This window comes from Xiphophorus couchianus, chromosome 16 (genome assembly GCF_001444195.1).
Source record: "Xiphophorus couchianus chromosome 16, X_couchianus-1.0, whole genome shotgun sequence".
NCBI classification, from domain to species: Eukaryota; Metazoa; Chordata; class Actinopteri; order Cyprinodontiformes; family Poeciliidae; genus Xiphophorus; species Xiphophorus couchianus.
The window spans coordinates 7,322,807-7,343,717 of NC_040243.1; the positions used below are offsets into that span (position 1 = coordinate 7,322,807).

A 20,911-nucleotide genomic window follows, 5' to 3' on the forward strand; every position below is an offset into this window, starting at 1 on the left:
GAAAAAGCTAAATTACCCATTGTATAGCATTTGATTTACCATGTTTTTTTTTAAGTCCACATTATTATACAGTGTCTTGCAAAGGTTTTCACTCTGCTTTTATTTGTTCTCCTTTCATTGTTTTATCACATTAACTACGGGCTTTGGGTTTTATGTAATAGATCAATACAAAATAATCCACAATTTAGAAAAGAAACAACTTAGCATTTGAATTATTTGGACTCATGTACAGTACAGACCAAAAGTTTGGACACACCTTTTAATTCAATGAGTTTCCTTTACTTTCATGACGATTGACATTGTAGATTCACACTGAAGGCATCAAAACTATGAATAACACATGTGGAAATATGCACTAAACAAAAAAGTGTAAAACAATTGAAAATACCCCTTATATTCTAGTTTCTTCAAAGTAGCAACCTTTTGCTGTGATTACTACTTTGCACACACTCTGCATTTTCTTGATGAGCCACAAGAGGTCGTCACCTGAAATGGTTTTCACTTCATAGGTGTGCCCTGTCAGGTTAATAAGTGGGATTTCTTGCCTTATAAATAGTCATGAAAATAAAGAAAACCCATTGAATTAGAAGGTGTGTCCAAACGTTTGGTCTGTACTGTACATCTAAAAGATGTAGCAATGAAATGAACAGAGGCCACTTTTGGGGTATTTCTCCATCAGCTTTGGACATAAACAGATTGATATTTTCATCAGTTCCACCCTGGAAAATAGCTTAAGCTGAGATTGAATGAGGAAAATGTTGAACATAAACATTTAAGCACTGTATCTACTTTACAACTGACCTAATGTCTGCTGAAAAGTGAACTTCCACTTGCCACAAGTCAGTATTTAAGATGCTTTAATTTTTCATATTTCTTTAGACATATTTCTTTTCTTTTCCTGTCAGAATAAACAGGAAAGCCTGTTTCCATATTTTTTTTTACAATCTACATGGTAATTGGGGGTTTTCCTCCACACATAATGGACATCAGATTATCAAAGACACCACATTTTTAATTTTTATCTGTAAAATGAATATCTATGTTTTTTCCTTATGCTTTTTGTGTTGGTCTATCACATAAAATGACTATAAACTGATTTGTTTCTGTAAAAATTTTGAATCTTAAAATAAACTACAAGGAGCGTGGATATATTTGCAATGCACTGTAAATGTATTTCATTGAAAGCTTGCTAATTTCAAATGAGGTCTCCCTGAGTAGTATTGAACAACATGAAGGTTAATGCTGTGTATAGTGTATGCCTATAAAAATAAAGGTTTAACTTTATACTTTATGAATGTTGGATGTATCATTGCTTCCTGCCTGTTTATTACATCCAGTCAACACTTCACTTAACACACTACAGTTTTCATTTTTAGGCTTTTTTTTATTGAGATGACAGTTTGCCTTAATTTACACAGTAATGGTCATTTACAGTGAAATCATTACAAAACAAAGCTGGGGAACAACAAAAAGAATCCAAACTTTTAATACTTGTTTCAGAAAGCTTCTGTTTGGTGGTGCAGAGAAATCTGAGCTGGTCTTATCATGCCTCCTGCTTGCTTTGGTGCCTTATCATCCATCTCAAGCAAATCATGGCTGACAGGGTGTCTGAAAATGCATTTCTTCCTTTGAAGGTTTTAAAATCTGCTTCTGGGAGCCAAATCATACCCATATTACAATCCCTCTACTTTAGAATACTTTAAATATGTTTTTTAAATTGTTATTTAAAGTTTAACTCTAGGAGGATGCATTAAATAGTGCTCAGTTAGTTTCATATTTCCAGCATAAAGCAAACACCCTGTCAGTGCTGACATCTGGCTGAATAGCTCCCTCTACTGACCATTTTACTGTAATCCTCCTGACGTCATCCGTAGACCAAACCCTGCAAACCTGGAGTTACTGTATTACATTTAGTGGATTGGATTGTTGGCATCTGTGCAGATTTACTCAGTCTTGGTGGCCAAGCTACAAATACACAAACATCAAAAGGTCGGGTCTCACACACACATACACTCCAGGGACCACATATGTTTTTTGCTGTAAGGTGAAAATAATGTGACACTGCTAAGGTGGATGTCCATTTAACGATGGATTTAGTGAGGTGTTTACATTTAGGTAAAACATTTTTTCTTTTTTTTTTTCTTTTTTTCATAATAAGCAGCAAAGCATATGTGATCTAAGTTTATCTCACATTTAAACTTTCAGTGGGGTTGTCCATGTAACAAAAACAGAAACCATTCTTTGCATCACCAACAAACCAACAGTTTCATTCCATTTGCTCAGCTTTTGCTTTCAGTCAACGCATTACAAACACGTTTTCAAAAATATAGCTTTGCAAATGCAAGCTTTCAGATCTGTACAGCTTCATACATTATTGGCAAATCGTGTCTTTGCTGTACAGTATTTTTATTTTTTTTTTACATCTACTGTACATTCTTTCCCTGTATAATTTTGCACAGCTCCGCCCTTCTGTAATGGAAGAAACCCATAAATGTCGTGTTCTGGGGTGCATTAGCTCTACAGACAGCAGAGTACTGTGCATTCCTTTAACCTGAGCGATCTATGTGATACTTTCAGTACTAAGCAGTCAGTGCAGGTCTTCACTGTAGTGTCTGCTCATACATTGCAGAGTCAAAGGATTTACATTCAGAGCACTCCAAAGCTTAAAGTGTATAAACTCTAGAAATAAAAAAAATCATTTAGTACAGTATTAAAGGTTCACATATACACTTTTACATGACATCCTATCTGCTATTTAACATTTGTAAATCCAAAAAAAACTGTTAGTGACTGGAAGAAGCTTATATTATTGCATTTTACTGCAAAGTGCGCTCATGCTCTACATATGCATAGCTAGTATGTTTACTTCTTTAACTGCTTATTTCACATACACAGTAGTGTTTTAGTGTTAAGGAGAGCAGTAGTGATTGATGATAGCTCTAATTTTTGGTTGCACCACACAACAAATAAAATTCTTCTTAACATCCACTTGAACTAAAGTTAGGATTTTCTTTTATTTTAACGAAAGCAGCTAACCAAGCAGTAGCAGCAATAACTGTTTTTCTAGAATGTGAAGCAAACATTTCCTTGCAGTGTCAGATAAAATTATAGTACTGTACTGTGCTGTTGTGGTCCTCTGTAAAAATGTTTTTTGTGTATGCTTCTTGTATGGCCAGAGAGCAGTGTGTCTCTTAAATTAGTCTATTACTAAACATCAAAGAATTATGGAAGGACTGATTTTTAATATGTATAATTCTGTAAGTAGAGATAGCCGTCAAACAATATAGCACCAAGCTGCTGACAGACTGACCATAGTAAAAGGGACCAGAAGACAGAAGAAATGGAAACTTCAGGGCACTTTGTACCCAGAAAACTTATTTTACACTTTGACTCCGGAGTTACACCAACAATCCACAAGCTTCCACGGTCTGAGGTACTATTTCTTAATATTCTCACTCCACATCGCCATGTGTTGCGAATCTGAGCAGGCTACTCGACAAAACAGCAAACTAGCAATGCTATGGCAAATCGGAACCACTTACAAGTGCTATTCTGTATTGGAAATGCCCTATTATAGGCTGTAATACAACAAATATAAGCAAATGTCTCTTTTACAATCTTTGTATGGATCAAGTCCGTAATCGTCAGCTTTTTTACTTGGATTTGAATGCTTGCAGCTCACCAGCTCTTATATATGTGCATTGTCAAGCTCTAGGAGTACTAGCTGTTGTTTCAGAATTGGCTCATCTGAGATTGTCCATGAAAGGTATAATTAATATGGCAATTGGTCTATATAGAAAGCTACTGATGAAGTTCATCAGGCTCCAAAATGGCTCAGACAGGAAATCAATCAATAAAAGTTGGAATATGTTCCTTGAAATTCCTTTTTTTTTTACCCACAGTGTCTTATCCGAACGCTCTCTGGTGAAACTAATATGCGGTCAGATTAAGCTTGCTCAGATGAGGCACTTCAGTATTTCACCCTGCAATACAGTGTGAGACTTGTTGGCTACTCATGCAACATGGGGCTTGACTTCAGCTTTAAACTTACTAAAACAAGGACTGTGTAAAACAGAGCACCGGGGCGTGTTTTATGACCCTCGTTCGTCAAACAAAACACAAAACTAAACATAAAAAATAAAACCAAACAATTAGAAAACTTACTACAGGTATCTGTGGTTTTTTTAAGTGCTAGTTCCCTCAATCCAAACTCATACCAACCCCCACCCATTGTCCAAAACATCCTATGATGCTAGCCACTTCTGAATTCCTCTTCAATTTCTGGTAGGTACTTCTTTTCCCTCCTCAGGGTCTCTGTCAGTGGCCTGGAGCTGCTTGGAGACTCCAGATTTTTGGGTTCATTGGTGTGATAACTGCCTTTTTGCTGGTAAGCATAGACGTAGATGGCATACAAACCTCCCAAGAGCAGCAGCAAAGCCAGAATGACAATAACTGAAGGATAAAAATAGCACAGTTAGGACAGGGAGACAAGGAGAAACCATCTGCTAATTTTTTGACATTATTGAAAATGGGGAGTGTAAATTTAACTCCAGTAATAGGTCAAATTTATACATCAGCAGAGACCATTGGATTCTTGTTTAAGAATAGACTAGAATAGTAAATATCTACGGTGGTTTCTGAAAGGCTTTAGGTATATTTACAACAATAAGGTATTGCTAAAAGCTTATCATTTGATATCAAATTTTACAGGTAAAAGCAACAAACAGTCATAGGATAAATTATATTTGAAACAAGACAAGTGTAATTTCCCATTCAGATGTTATCTTCAACAGTATATTGGTCACAGAAAGATGTCTGCTGTTCTATTGTTTGGTTGCCTGAATGGTGCACCAATCCCTAATAATATGCGGATGTCCTGCATTTGCATAATATCCCAGAGGCTAAGTGATCTAGTAAGCCGAAACATCCAATGATGAACAGCAAGCTGCGCCCTTGCTGGGCTAAATATAGACTGATCCGGTGAAGGTCTTAGACAGAGGTGGAGCAGAGGGGGTGTTTCTGCTGTAGTTTAATCCAGATACTTCAGCTTGGCCTGCTGAGCAGGGAGACATTTTTGCCCTTTGCCTGTTATTCATTTAAGTCGCACATTGTTTGTTTTTGATATTTAACTTGATGTCTAGTAGATTATGAATCCCAAGTCAGACACATGTAAACTTAACAAAAGAATACTCACATATTTGTATCAACAGTAAAACTTAACTGTTATTTATAGTAAAATGCTCATCAAAATCAAAACTCAAGCAATTTCTCATTTAAGTAATCAATGATAAATAGATTTATTTCAGTGATGGGACAGAGGGGCTTCTGTCTACTGTATCTAAATTCAGTCTGCAGTCAGATGCCCTACTGATCCTCAAAAGCTTGCTCCAAATCTAAGGACCCTTCTGCTATAAAGGATTAAAGCATATAAAGAAAAACACAATCACAGTGATTCATCAGGAACATCAACTACGTTCTTAGTTTGTCAAAGTATTGGTCTTATTTTTAAAAGACGTATTCAGTGGCAAGAAAATAATTATATTTAAGACAATGCCTGATTAGAAATATGCCAAGATGTTTATAAATACTTACAAGTTATCCAGAAGAGGCCAAGATCATCATGGATATAAAAATATTCTGTAATAAAAAGAAACAGTAAATTGTTAAAAAAATATATATTCCTTCAATTTACAGAAATGATGCCGGGTTTTCAACACTCACCTATGCCAGTGAACCAGGGGTCCACCTCCCAAGGCACATAACCCAGAACAGGAGGAAAGGCCCCACAATTGGACTCAGAGACAAAACCTTGCGTTGTTACAGGCGGATCTGTTTCATTTGGACGGAACAGTGCCTTCAGAGGGGCGTAGATGTTGTACCTCACTCCTGAAACGCATCCAATGAAGCCTGGAGCATTGTGCCTTTGAATTTCATAGTCTATGTCACCAACCTCTGCAAAACAAGACACAAGCTAAGAAACACACATTTATTTGATCAAATATGTTCTTTTTTATAAGCAGCAAGCAATATTTTTACCCATAACTCTGCCTAGGAACATGGACTTTGGAGAGTCAAACCTAGCATCTTCCACAAGGGTTATCTTCTCCACAATGGGTTCCATGTAATCCACCTATGATTGTATATAACTTTTATTAAAGTTTTCTTACTCATAAGAAGTAAATTCATCCAAGCACATATACTATTTCTTAATAAATCCATTTTCAAAACTGTTAAACAGCACCTAATGAAACCACAACTTGGAAATACACTCTGGGACATAGCCTTTAGAATCTGGAGTCATTACATGTGGTTTGATGGAACTAAAATTGAAGTGGTTGACCATAATGACTGTTGCTACCGGGGTGGTTTTGCTGCAGGAGGAAATTATGCACATCATTAAATTAATGGCATAAGAAGGATAAATTATTTGGAAATTTTGATACACCATCTTAAGACATCAGCAAGGAAGTGAAAATGTGACCATGAATGATTCTTTGGTCAATGATCCTCAGCATAATGCCAAATCAGTAATAGAGGAGACTAAGGAAAACAATGCTATATATATATACATATTAAGCATCTTTAAGACATGAAAGTTATGAACACTACATCAAATGTTATACAGAGTAAACTGTACAGAGTTTAAGAACCTGTGTTTTGACGGTTCTGTTGTGTCTGGTTATGTTCACATAGTGAGGGTATCCATCTGCCAGGTTTCGATGAGTCAGCTGGTACGTGTGTGTTATGAGCCCGAGCTTATACCGCAGATCTACACTACCTGTAAGAAAAAACAGGGATAGCACAAAGGTTTTGTGGGATAACCATAGAGCTAAAAAGATAAAAGTACACTTTTATTTTGCTTTGCTTCACCTACCATCAACCTTGAGGATAACAGCAATGTAGTCTTGAACAAAGGAACTGATGTACAACAATACAGCTGGCTTGTGAACAGTGCTGAAACTGAACTCTATGTCATCTGACGTGTCGTTGTACCCGAGACTGAAATTGTCGTAGTGTGGGTCGATCCAGTTTGCCCACGCTGCCTCATCTGAAATGGGTTTCTTTCGTATGTTGTACCTTAGCCACGACCCAACCTCAAAGTGAGCTCCAATGTCTTAGGAAAAGACACAAAAAGAATTAGATACCTGCTACATTCACAATATAAACAAACTAAACATGGAATTACCTTTGTGGCAGTAGAAACCATCAAAGGCTGTGTTATTACAATCACAAGTGTAGGCTGCATATCCCTCAATGCACTGCCCGCTGTTTCGACATGGTATGGTGGTATTAAGACACTGTCCAGTGCAGTTCCTCCTTATACCTTGCTCCTCGTTTACTTTTCCTTCCAAATCAAGAGGAACACCATTCATGCGTAATCCTCGAAGGCACCCCAAAAAAGGTCTGAGGGTGCGGTTGGCTGCACCTAGTGGAAATAATGCACATGCCATTGTTTAGAGAACTGGCTTAGAAAAGAAAAACAGATTTTTTAGTTTCAAATTAGAATTTTAATAAGTTCTATTTGAGGAACCTACCTACAAGGACGGGGTGTGTGAACTTCATGGTGACAAAGGTCTGACCTGGAAACCGTCTGACAGCCCAAGGCTGGTAATCGACCTTGATTCGTGCCAGTTTTGCATTAATCTCAGCCTGAACAAAATGCCACTCATTGTCATTGAGTGGCACAGGCGAGCGAAGAGTCACATTAAGGATGCCATCTCCAACCATAAACACAAACACAAGATTGTGGGTGGCTGCAAGAAAAAAAGAGAGAGATGAAAAACTTTAAATACGATCAGAAAAGGCAAAGATGGTAGGTGAAGTTAACTTACTGTTCAGTTCTATTCTTATAAAGTTTCTAAGCTGGTCATCAGAGTTCTCCAAGAAGACGCCAGGTGCACGGTAGGTTTTAAAGTGGAAGGAGATGTCAGCTGTTGATCCAGGCCTGAAAGTGGGGAAGGTGATGTAGGTGGGCTTGGTGAAAGCTATCGTGTTCCAAATATTTCCTGTGAAAATGACAAAAAATGTGTCATTTTTTTTGCAAAAAAAAATGTGACGTGCCTACAGAGCACTGAAGCCCAGACAGTTTTTTTTGTTACTGTTATTTAACAATGTGATGGCATGTGATGGCTAGTGAGTTTACAGATTGGTGAATGCTTGTTTTGATTATATCTGAATTGTAAGATTGTGCTGTGAATTATTTTATGGTCACTGGCTATTTTCTTACTAAAAATGTTTGGCTTTTTTACTGAAAGAAAAAAAGATGTATTCTTATCCCCCAAAATGAAAGAAGTAGAAATGAAAAGCCAGTAATCAAATTGTAATTGAACTCACTGTCACCATGGCAACGGAGTGGACCGACTGTGAAATGAGCTTCTGAACCAGTTCTGTTCGTGTCCCCAATCACCAATCTCCTCACAGGCAGGTGGTCTCTGAAGTCCAAATAGCCTTTATCCGAGTACCTGGAAAGCCACCGAAGGATAAAATGAATGTCAATATAAAAAAACACAAGTCAAATAATTTGGTTTTTGGTGGTGTCTTTTACCATTGCCTGTAGTCAGCATCACAGTTGCACTGAAACTTGGGGTCAACACAGGTTTGGTTGATAGCACAGCCACATTTTTGGACTTCCCTGAATGTCCCACCCCAGTAATAGTGACTCTCGTTATTCCGACCAATCCAGTAGCTAAAAGGCCTTCCATCTAATTTCAAATAGATATGCACGTGAGTCACTAAAGTCTTTAATATTGACTTCAGATATAAGTAAAGGAATACAGACTGACTGATCTCACTCACCAGGGGTGTTGAGGAGACGAGATTTATAGCATGAATAATCGATCCACTGCTCACAGTACATGGAGGTGTTGGCAAGAGCACTGACTTCATCCCATGAAGCATTCCAATAGTTCACATCTGCAATATATGGCTTGTCTATCGAGCTTCCACTCACTCTGGTTCCTTCAACTCGGTCATGCATAATCACTGTCCAAGCTTTATATGCTGCAAAGATTTTTTTTAAGCAGAAAAGATTAGAGTGGGAAAGTAAAGCAATTACTTTTCAACACAGAGACATTGCAGCATCTATCTCCTCTTACTTTACCATGAAAGTTTCCTCCTCCTTTCTCATAACAGATAGCATGCCCATCTGTTTTCATGAAGGCTGAACACAATGCTGATAAAGCTGCATTTTAGCAACAACAGTGATTACTCACACTTCATTTTGCAGTACACCTCAAATGGTTTTAGCGGCCCACTGAGATCAGGATCGATAGTGTAGTTTCCAGACCAGTACTTGCCGCTGAGTCTGTAGGCCTCGCATGACTCTTTGTAAACCGCTGTTGTTGGAAATGTATGATCGATTTGTTAATATAAACAAGAAATTGTGCCTAAGTTAAGTGTAAATCAATAAAGAAGGTTACTGAACACCACTTACACATGTGACATACTTCTCCTTTGTAGCCTGTATTTTCACAAATGCAGATAAAGTCATCCCAAGACTGGATGCATCTGCCCTCATGTTCACATGGGTTTGGAGTACATCTGTAGATAAAAGACTTGTTTTTTTGTAAGTTTTTTCACACTTCTAAAGTATATAGTACACGAAAACCATACCTTAACTACTTTTCTCTAGGTTGCTTTAGATTTTCCTTGCTGAACTTCTAGCTAGCCAAAATAATCTCCTCTTCCAAACAGATATTACTGAATTTCTATGTTTAAAAATATAGGTCAGTTCGAATGCCTGAAAATATATGTCAAAATTTTTCTTGTATAAATTATTATTTTTTTCAGGAATGTAATGAAAGTCTAGGATCAGTTGTAAATTAAAAAATTCTTATAATCTCCATAAACTGAGCTGGGAGATGCAACCGTGATCAGAAAACTGATTAATGATTTGGACATTTCCTTCTGCTGTGGCATTTCTGGTCCTGAAACTAAGGAGTCCAGGTCATTCCTCCCTTTTTACCCCTCTCAGTTCAGGTTCGAGCTTTGTGGCCTACTGAAAAATAGGGCACAAAAACACTGACTTTATTGTTGGAGTGTGGTCAACAAACTGACAAAGACAAAACTTGATAAAGATTCAGGTTTTGTCACTTTAGATAATATTTCAGATATTTGATTCCCTTTTTTATCACTTTGTTGATAAGAATCAGGGTTAGGATCTTTGTTATGTTGTTCTTCATTGCATCATTGGTAAGTATGTCTTGATGACACAAATAATGAAATCAGGATCAGAATCATCAACTGAAGTGTTGGTTTATGAGACTAAATATAGCTAAAGAAGCTTAATCATTCTCCAAGATGATCAGAGAAAATCAGAATTAAATGTCTCCAACACACTATTGAAGTGCTTTCAGTCATTTCATACCTGTCAGTAATCCCACACGTCCCTATCAACAGCTCCTCGTATCGAGCCCACTGTCGCTGCAGCGTAATGTCAATATCAAGCTGCTCGTTGTCTATAAATATATGCTGCATGCAGCCGTGAAAGCGATTCAGTTTGGTCTCACACTTGAACAATGTGTTATTGGTTTTTGGACAACCTGAAAGCATAAAAAGAAATGTTGTGTGATTATAAAATCAAACAATCAGCATAACAGAGCTCTTCGCAGAAGTTAAAATTATCAACTCACCTCCAAAAAAGTAGCGATCCCCTGTCCGTATGCTGAAGGGGTTGGTGATCTTTAGTGGTGAACCTTCTTCTTCATCAATGGTTAGAGTCAGTAGGTTGTCTCTGGCTGCCAAATCCACAGTATGCCAGTAACCATCATTGAGCCGGTATCCTGAGGAACAAGAACAGGGATTTCAAGAACTGCAGTGCATAAACAAGAAGTTTAAATCTTGTAAGAAATGCCTAAGGCCCACCTGCACCAAACTGAATTTTCTTCTTTCCCGTCTGGAAAATGGTGACATTGATCTGACCCTCACTGAGACCTAACTCAAGGGCGCCCAGGTTATCAGCAAAGCGTGTGAACATCAGCAGCCCAGTGTAGTCCCAGGAGCGAAACTTAAACTTGACGAACATCTTTGGCCTACCGAAGAACCCCGGCACTTGCAAGAAGTTGTTGGGTCCGGCAAACGTCATTGGTCTAAGCAGAATGTCTCGGCAGGCAAAATGCATCTTTTTCTGTTACAATGGAGAAATTAGACCATTCAAGTTGGGATAAAACATTTTCAACAAATTCTTTACTATTAATACAAAGCTTTACCTTTCGAGGAATACGAACATCAGGGTCTTCTCTCTTGGCTTTGTCAATAACATTGATTCCATTAATAAAGACATTTTCCAGACACCCACGGAAATTCGGTATGGTAGGAAGGTGAGACAAGTTTGGCTCTATTACTCCTCCAACGTACATCTAGATGACATTCAGTTCAAGTTTTCAGCTTGAAACCTTATCAGACATTCTGGACATCCATGTAATGATTTTTTATTTTTCATTACCTGATCATCCAGATCCAGGTGAGTAAATTCTCCCTTACAAACAGCTGTCACTGTCTGACTGTCCACTGTAAAGTTCACCTGTCGACCATAGCGCTTGATAGTGACATAGTGCCAGTGCAGATTATCCAAAAGGCTACCTGCTGTCAGAGTGATTCGGCCATCGACTTTGTGTATAATGCTGCTTCCTAAAGGAAAAATTGAAAAAGGCTTTTAAAACATAAAGAGATGCTTTTTACTGTCACTGAAAAAAGTAAAGCCACTGATACTTAAGCTCAGTGAGTCTGTTTTCTTTGCTCACTATGACAAAAACATTAATTCACAAAATCTTAAATTCCCTCTCATTTCTCACCAAGGCTGATGTGCAGATAAAGACGGCCTTTTTTTAGCTCCAGGGTCAATAGGTCTCCCTGAATCCCCTCGCTATGTAACAGCAGACCATCTTGCTCCAGAGTCTTAAAGTTTATGGCAATGTGGTCAACCAAAGTACGCGACCTTTTTCCTGGATAGGTGTAGACCACTGCATCATCTCCGTTGTATTGCAGCACATAGGAATCTGGAAGCAAGGCAATTTTAAGAACTAGATCATAAGAATTTCAACCAGTAACATCTTGTTTCTTATCTCTGTTTTATTCTTACTAACTGAATGATAGAAATTATTAATATTTTTTTGTTGTAAATCTTTTCCACTCATCACTGATTTTTACCATAAGAGCAGCCATAGAGTTCCAGTCTGACGCCAATCTTTCCTCCATTCTCCGTGTTCCACTCCAGAGGCAACAGACGAATGTGTTTAGCAGTGAAGGCATAATGGAAGACATTCCTCCTCACCTGATAGTAATTCCAGTTAGCAGGCAGGGTCTGCACACAGATGAGATAGGGAGAGTTATTGCGTTAATGTCTTTGGTGTTAATGCCTTATTTGGAGACTGGAGATGAACTGATGATGAGATTAGATTTGGCACTATTAAGACAGATATTATGCCGTGCTGACTTTGTTTCAGCCCCATTGGCAATAAATATAACAAAGCCACCCCAAAATATCCTAAATCGGCTATAAAGATTACATTTATGTTATTATGACAGTTTAATCCTCGGCTCAGCTGTTTTTTGTCCCTCATTCTACCCCTCCCGCTTTAGCTCATGACACCTACAGAATTTCCTCCTTTCATGATGTAGGGTGTCCAGGAGTCTGGTCTGTCTCCATAGAGAAGTGTGTACTTGGAGACCCAGTCATAAGAATTAAACGTCCCCTGGGTCGCGATTGCCACCAGTCTGTACTTTCTGCCCAGATCAACCTGCAGCCACGGCTGTTTGTCTCTGGGGGACGGGGACCAGCCGCTGCTGCCTGTAGGGCAGAGAAGAAAGTGACAGCTTAAGATATCGTGAAATAGTGGCTGGAATGCTAAATAGTTGACATTTAAGCCACATTATAAACCTATCTAAAAAAGAGCGGTGAGTAAAACCCTTTTGTTGCAGTGTCTGGGTTTGGATGAAGTTCATTTGATTGCATCAATTCCTTTTTTACTAATCACATTAAATTGATCATAAATTATTAGATTTCTAGTAATTGGTAGATCTCAGTACAGAAGCACCAATAAGCATAATCTCAGGGGTGTCCTGTCAGAAGTTATCTGCCTCACCATTATTGCTCCCAACAGACCACATTAAAGAAAGGTCACAGTAGAAAAAAATATATTCTTACACCACCATATTGTCTTCTATCTTTGTGTAAACACTGATGAAATCCCTGTGATTTTCTGCTTTAGGAGTAAACAGAACTGAAATTTAGCTTAGATTAATTTGTGTAGATGTTTTTCTTGTAGAGAAATTAATTTCATTTCTATGCAATTGTTATTTAAAATAACACATAAGATTCTATTCAGTTTTATGTGACAAATTGAATATGTTTTTTTGCCACTGATATTGAGTCAATCCTATGTTTTTGGTCTCTTCAACCATTTGATGCCCTTCAGATTGGAAATGCCCAATGCAGGTATGTAACCCTGTAACGAAGATATTTTATATGTAATGTATGTGCAGAACCATTTTGGCTGAAATTTAGTGAAAATATTTTAAATTAAATTAAATTAAATTAGCCTGTCATTCTCAATACAGCAATCAAATTCTAAGGTTTCAACCCTTTAAGGATTATCCCTTCCTTTAAGGGAATTTAGTAACATGTTAAAAATAGGAAACAACAACATGGTGGGTAAATCCTTAAAGGGAGCAGTACTGCTTTACATCCATACACACCAGCATAAAATCAGGTGCTAATAAGCGGAACGAAGCCTTCCTTGATGTTATGAGTCACACTTTAGATTTCTGCTTTTAAGACTTTAAATGCTACCCAGGATTGAGCTGAATAGCAAGTGTATGGAGAAAATGGAGATAATGAATGGGAACTTACCATAAAGTTTTGCAAAGTTGGCAGAGTACAGAAAATTATATCTTGAAGAGGCCAGGAATGAGGAGGCATAGAGCCCAGAGATGAGTGGATCAACACATTCTCCTGCAGAAACCAAATGAATGACAGTCAGGAAGTACCAAAATTACTTCTCATTATGCTGCAATGAAAGTCTGCCGCTGTAAAAAGCCCCAGTCTGACTTTAATAAGTGGTCGATTCAGGCTGTGTGAAGCACTAATATATTTCACAATAAGCACAGACCCATAAGCAGGTGGAGCTGAGCTCATAAATCTAACAGACTGCCCATAGATCTCCTAAGAGAGCATGTCTGGCTTACATCTTTGTTCCTTCACTATTTTGGGGCAAACTATAAACAACTAAAGGCTAAATTTAACTCTGAAATGCATCTTCAGACATATCACACAGTTCCAGACCTTTTTTTACAAAAAGAGAAACGTATATGTAGTTTAATTTTGCTAAATGGTAAAAACATTGGAGTGACACATAAATCTCTCTGCCTTTACTTCACTTTACAATAAGAACAGAAGCTTTTTCTGAGGTAGAAAGTCACAGTAAAACTGAGAGCACATCGCTAACATGTTGGGTTGCTCTGCACGTCATTGTGAGACTGATAGTAACGTCCCCAATCTGCTCTCTAGCCCAGGTCTAATAAAGGTGACCGTAATTCTCCCTAACCTCACTTCTGTCACAAACAACAATAAATGTCTGATGCCCTCAACTTCAGCTGCAGAAGGAAAACTGTCCCTTTTTAAGTGCCAGAATATTTCTTTTTATAGTCTCAAAAGATTTAATATACGTAGGTAGACTTTATATCTAAAAGGACAGGGTTTTACTTAGAAAAATTCACTTTTTCATTAAGAATTTCTTTGTCCTTAGACGGTGCATTTACTGGAAAAGGAGGAAGTTTCATTTTGTATGTGTGTTATTATGCTAGCAGAGATCATAAGGAAAGGTTAGAGACTAAGGATAACAGCAAAACTATGGAGTCTGCAAAAAGGCAAGTATAAAGTAGAATGTGGTGTCAAATCACAAAATGACATTGCAGTGAAGTGGAGGACTTTAATGAGAGCAGATCCTGTGTCGAAGGGACATGAGAAAGCAAAATGTTTTCATGTGAACTAGAGCAGCCATGAGGCTAATAAACTATGCCTCGAACACACCCTTCTGTATGCTGCACTGAGATATACTGGGACTTTAATATGTTATTCACACAAGCTGAACTTCTGTCCTCTTTTATGACCAAACATGCTGCACATTCAGGTGGAAGAAACGTGCTGAGCAAGTGAAAAGTGACCTCTGTCTCAAATGACCTTCACTTGTTTTAGCACACAGAGATCCCTTCTAGGCTGCAAGTTATCAATAAGAGATTCAATTTCCATCACAGCATCAGCTCTTTTCTGCAACTTGGTCATTTCCACAGAAATATTAAGAAGCCCTGTCCACTCCCACTTTCACAATTGTTTGTTTTTCTTTTTTTTTTTGCAAATGGTTTTGATTTAATTCTTTGTGATGCTGTGAAGGTGGAATACATTTCCAAGAAAATTAGCTCTATTTTAGGTGAATTAGCTCTAAATTAGGTGAAAGAAAATTAGCTCTATTTTAGACTGCAGTAGGTTAACTCAGATTATTTAGCTCCTCCTTACTGCAAGCTTGACACGTACTCTGCACCTCCACCCAGTCGGTGTGTCATTTCCTTTTTCCTTGCTCTCACTCCTCTGTCTTTATCTCCATCCAAACTCTAAAAATAACCTTGCATCCCAATCATTTTCTTGTGTTGCATCTGAATCCTCTGCTTTGCTGCCTCTTTCATCCCAAGTGGGTGTTGCTATGACACAGCAATTAAAGTGGACCATACCTGATGCCTGGGTGGAGAGCCCAGTCTACATATTTTCCTCTATTTCTAATCATATCACAATACATTTATACATTCTGCATGTATAACGGTTCTGTGACGATCAGTGCAACTCTTAGAGACCACAGCACCATTATTGCTGAATCATCAGTCTGCTTTTAAGACATAGGCTGCTCCGTCTGGGCTGAGACATCACTTCTGAGTGTTGCATCCATTATGCACTGAGGCAAATCTTAAAGCTGGCACTATGCGGGAGACAACTGAGGAGCAACACTAACACATTGCTGCAATGCCAATGGTATACCAGAAACAAGAAGAGGAAATAGAAAAGGCTAATCAAAACCTTTCTTTTGAAGCAGGTTGACTAAATAATTTATGCTGAATCAGGCTTCACAGCAGGGTGTGCTAGAGTACGACCTGTGACACAAAACTGCAACCCATGCATGCATATTCAGAATTTGACTCCGATAGAATATATAACAAAATAGCTTATTTGTGCATCATTCTTTTGTGTTTTCTTTGCACCATTAATATTAACAGTATATAAAAACACTTCAAATTTTTTGCAAAGCATCTGATAGGAACTTTGCAGCCCCACCCTATAAGCTTTAGGATCTGATGATCCATTTGAGTCTGACACACCTCCACCATGAATACACAACCCATATACGATAATATCCAGCATTATTTCCATAAACCTTTGTCAGGCAGATATATGCAGTGATTAATCTATATAACCAAACATCTTCAGCTAGCTCAATGTAGCAAGAATCTGGCAAACAGCAGGCTGCCATAGATTACATGTTAACTTTTTTCTTAATTCCTAAAATTTGTTTGAAATATTTTTAGCAGTTATGTCACAAAAAATATGGTGTTATAAGTAATTCTAAAACTAACGTGCAAGAAAAATATGTAAAGTTTATTCGTGTTACTATAATAAACTTGTTTCCATACTCAATATTTCACATTTTGTAGCTCTTGGTTGACACCCCAACAGGGTTTCCTAAACTGATGAGGTCATAGCCGGTAATCAAAAAGGCAGCTTGTCAGTAGGACTGAACCTCTGATGGATCGCAACCCCTGTCTCTGTCGCCAAATCCACCCTATGAATGTAATGATTCCCCATGCAGGTCCACGCAGGCTACCCCCAAAACAAAAGTACTGCAGTGGGCTGGTCCTGGTGAGGACAGAGCCCCGCTGTCTCTCAACCATCCTCATTCAAATGCGCTTAAGAGATTTTCAGCAGCAAGGTTCTAAAACATATCTGAATAAATATAGATACTATCTTGTTTTATGAGCACAAGTGACGCTGCGCCTTATGAAAGTAAAGATGTGCAGCACGCTGGGAAAAAAAACTTGCGTGCTGCCTGCGAGAAAGCACTGCAATGCAGACAGTCCTGTGCTGGAGAGGGACCACCATGCGCACCCTCTGCAGGACAGACGCGGTCTGCCAGCGCACTTTTTTATGTGTTATTCCGCAAACCGACGCCTTTAAAACTGCAGCAGTCAAAAGAAGCGGTAAAAAAAATAACGCAATCATCCGGCTTTTATCACAATGTCTGATTTGACTGCAATGTGTGTTGCCCTTCAAACATCCCAGCATTTCTGGCTTTGCCCTCCATTAGTAGGCTATTTGATAACTGCTGTGCCTCTGGATGCAATCTTTAACTTTTCCAGCTACATCAGTCCAACATAAAGCAGATTCTAGGTAAGACATTGCTATGCACTCTGAAATACGCATAATTCACCTATGCACTAGCAAGCGATTACACATGAATAATTTCTGTTTGACAAGACTTACGTGATGAGCAATGTTGAAAACCCAAAAACAAGAGGCATATGCTCAATATTTTGCAAGTCATCCTTCACTTAGAAAGACGTTTCTTCACATAGGTTATGTTAATTAGATCGAAGATTCCTCTGCAGCATCCTCTCACCCCCTTTTTAGCCCAACTTTAACTCGCACAGCTCCAACTCCTCTTCCCGGGATCTCGGGCAGCCTCTACCGGGGCGGGGACGCGCTTCGGATGCAGCTGCTGATGGTGCTGATGCTGAGCTTCACCGAGAGCGCGCCTTTTGGTTTTTTATGTCTTTTATATTGCTCAGTTTATAGGAAAATCTCGTAAGGTTGTTGATCCGGCGTCTGACATTTCGGTAAAAGTGTTTAAAAGGCGCTGGGAATCTTGTTGACCAAGGTGGGAGAGGGGTTCCTTTGCGTCTCTTCCAAGAGAGTCTGGGTTCTCAGATGCAGAGGAGGCAGTGGGGGAGGAATGTCAAAACTTTTTAGGTCCACTGCAGTCTGGCAGCATTTTTCTAGATGACTTAGGTATTTTACTAGCTTTCTTAAATCTTAATAGTAGAGATGTAGACAGTAATATTCATACAGAAAAATATATTTTTCTGTCATTGCTCTTTTCTGTTCATTTCCTCCACTCACAGTTTCATTTTAGTAGGCTGCACAAGCATGCACTGCTGATGTGAAGGATGATCAAGATGTCTTTCTTTCCAGGACTGCGGATCAGATCTTATCCCCAAAATAGAAAATCCCCATCCTCTGGGGTATGGACAGCCAAAGAGGAAGGCAGTCACATCCTTCAAGCAGTTTGCAAGGTCCTCCAGTCTGTCCGTCCAACCTTGTCCTGATGCCTTTTCAAACCGTCACGTTTTCAAATGTGCCCACAGCAGTACAAAGTTACAGGATGATGATGCCAGCTGTGCCTGACCTCAGACTCATCCTTTCAGACGCACACATAGGTGGGGGCAGGGTGTGTGGGGGAGAGGGATTTGTGCAAACGGGTGGCACACTGACCATAAAATAAAAAAAGGCTTTGGGATTAAGGAGGGGGTTTATGTAGCGTCTGTGTGCCACTGATGATGTGAGATTGAATGCATGGGCCAGGGACGGATTTGCAGAGTTTTTCCAATCAAATCAGATTGTCAGCTTGTAAGCTCCCTGCCTCTGGTTTTTTCCATGAAATACCATAAGAGTATAGAAATATTGTTAATGCAAGAAGAGAACACAATTGAATACAGAAGAAAGCATAAAGTAGGCCAACAAATCTGCAGGGAATAATGGCACCGCATCGGATTGGCCGGGAAGTACATTAGGATTTATTTAACTGATAAGGTTCAAAGACTATTAAGTGAACAAAGACAGTCAGGGAAGAAATAATTATTCTCTAATGTCCATCTCTTAAGCTATGTCACAGGCCTTTTCCGCGTGATTTCTACAGTGAAAGCTCAGTGTGTTTAGAAAAGATTACAAACTTATAAGCCAACAAACAGAATAATTTATGTAAAGGTATCCATATCATTGTTTTAAACCAGAATGGAAAGCATGATGACATCAATTGGCAAACCGGTGCCACATTCAGTAATGCCGTTTTAGCCAAGGTCACCCTACCCCCTGACTAATGGAAAATCTCTAAATGTCTCTGGTTGTAAATGGCCCTTTGGAAATGCCTGGTCCCTTCTTCATCATTCTTGATAAATCCTATCACATTTTTCTCATAGAGTTTCATTCACCTTTTTTGTGGGAAAACATAATTCTTCTTCCGACTCAATTTTTCAGAACTGGATCCTGGAATTTCCAACTTTACAACAGTGAAAGAACAGAATTTACTCCAGAGACCAGAGATCAGGTTCAAAAATGGATGGATGGATGGATGGATGGATGGATGGATGGATGGATGGATGGAGCTGGTAGGCATCTGTTTCATTATTGGCTCTTTGCATCTGTATTTGTGGAAACCATAGAGACCATTAGAGGAAACCTAATGCAGTTGCAACAGCTCACTGTTTAATATAATAAGCTGATTAATGAAAGCAGTCAGAGACAGATATTATCTTATTAACCTAAAATCTTTTTTGATTTATTATTGTGATCTATTAATGTGTTTATTTGTGTGATAAAAACTATGCATGCCTGTTAATGTTAAAAATAATAATAATATTTTTATTAAATTTGTGACTTAATATGTCATTTTATGTCTTACACTATTTTGACATGCATTTTAATAATAATAATAATAATAATAATAATAATAATAATAATAATAATAATAATAATAAACTTTATCGCGTTGTTTACATTTTATCATGTTGTTTAAATTTTCTTTATAGCCCAGGAGAAAAGAAGACAATTTTTTTGGCATGCTTATCTTGCTTTCAGTCATCAGATAAGGATGTCTGCCTCAACAGAAGATTCAATTCCAAAAATCACCACTAGATGGAAGCTAAAGCTCACACTTAGGTTTCTGCGTCTTACGTTTGAATGAAACTGCTACCAGGCTGGTCTTGAATTGTGGGAGATTTACCTTTAAGGCACAGAAGGTATTTGCAAATACACACAGGACTTCATTGATCTCTTTTGACAATACAATACATTGGTGTTTTTTTAAGTGTAACAAAATGTGAAAAAGTACAAGGTGTAAAATCAATTTACCACATAACTCTGACTCAAAGCAAAAAATATACAGTAAAAATCATTCTTTTAATGAAGTAGATTCAAACAAGGCATGCTGACACATATTTTTCTCACAGAAAATTTTTGTTTTTTGTCTTTTGTTTTGTTTTTGTTTTTTCTGGGATCAGATCTGATTTTGGCTTGTTCCTAGTAAAATGTCAAGTTTTTTTCCATAGGGGTGCCATTGAGCTTTTACCACAAACATGAAAACATAGATTGCATTCTGTATGGTGCCTATATGCAAGCAAAAACACACGTACAGAGGAATCATTATGCTGATCTGTCGTCATGGATGAGTGCCACTTGTCATGAAGATGGATGATGAATTGTGTGGAGGTTTGTATGATGAACGTGGGTTCTTTTCATGTTTCTGATGTGTCAAGCACAAAACAAAAGCATATAATGCTGACAGCGACAATCGGAACCGGAAACTGCCGAATTCAGCAAGATGTTGTCCCTGCTGGCTTGCTGATGAGACAACTGTTTATTTTGGCCACCACCAATGGGAACCTAATGTTAAGTGTAGTTGTAGAGGAGCTGCAGTCAACAGAACAGCCTCCTGTCAGGTGTCCATAAACTACTACGATTCCCTGCAGCAGCTGAAAATAAACCTTAGCAGGGGATGTGCAAATTAGCATCTCACCTCTCTACATTCACTCTTAGTGCCCAGGAAACATGGTTCTCAAACTATGATGTGTGAGCTGCCTTTAGTGGGACTCAGAAGTC

The 20,911-nt window shown here is 38.4% G+C and overlaps 1 protein-coding gene across 1 annotated transcript; it reads right to left on the reverse strand.

Annotated features, from left to right (window-relative positions):
* Positions 1-1,363: 1,363 nt before the first annotated feature.
* cntnap1 (contactin associated protein 1) lies at positions 1,364-18,444 on the reverse strand. Its single transcript, XM_028042769.1, has 24 exons — positions 17,522-18,444; positions 13,850-13,951; positions 12,594-12,787; positions 12,148-12,301; positions 11,793-11,996; positions 11,444-11,628; positions 11,208-11,357; positions 10,864-11,125; positions 10,632-10,781; positions 10,367-10,541; positions 9,434-9,540; positions 9,213-9,335; positions 8,797-9,000; positions 8,546-8,702; positions 8,335-8,462; positions 7,833-8,006; positions 7,536-7,754; positions 7,187-7,426; positions 6,875-7,114; positions 6,651-6,778; positions 6,037-6,130; positions 5,722-5,952; positions 5,593-5,637; positions 1,364-4,452 (listed from the first exon to the last, which is right to left on the reverse strand). The coding sequence occupies exons 1-24, from the start codon at positions 17,580-17,582 to the stop codon at positions 4,253-4,255; spliced, it is 3,927 nt and encodes a 1,308-aa protein (XP_027898570.1). The 5' UTR covers positions 17,583-18,444; the 3' UTR covers positions 1,364-4,252.
* Between the last annotated feature and the right edge of the window lie 2,467 nt (positions 18,445-20,911).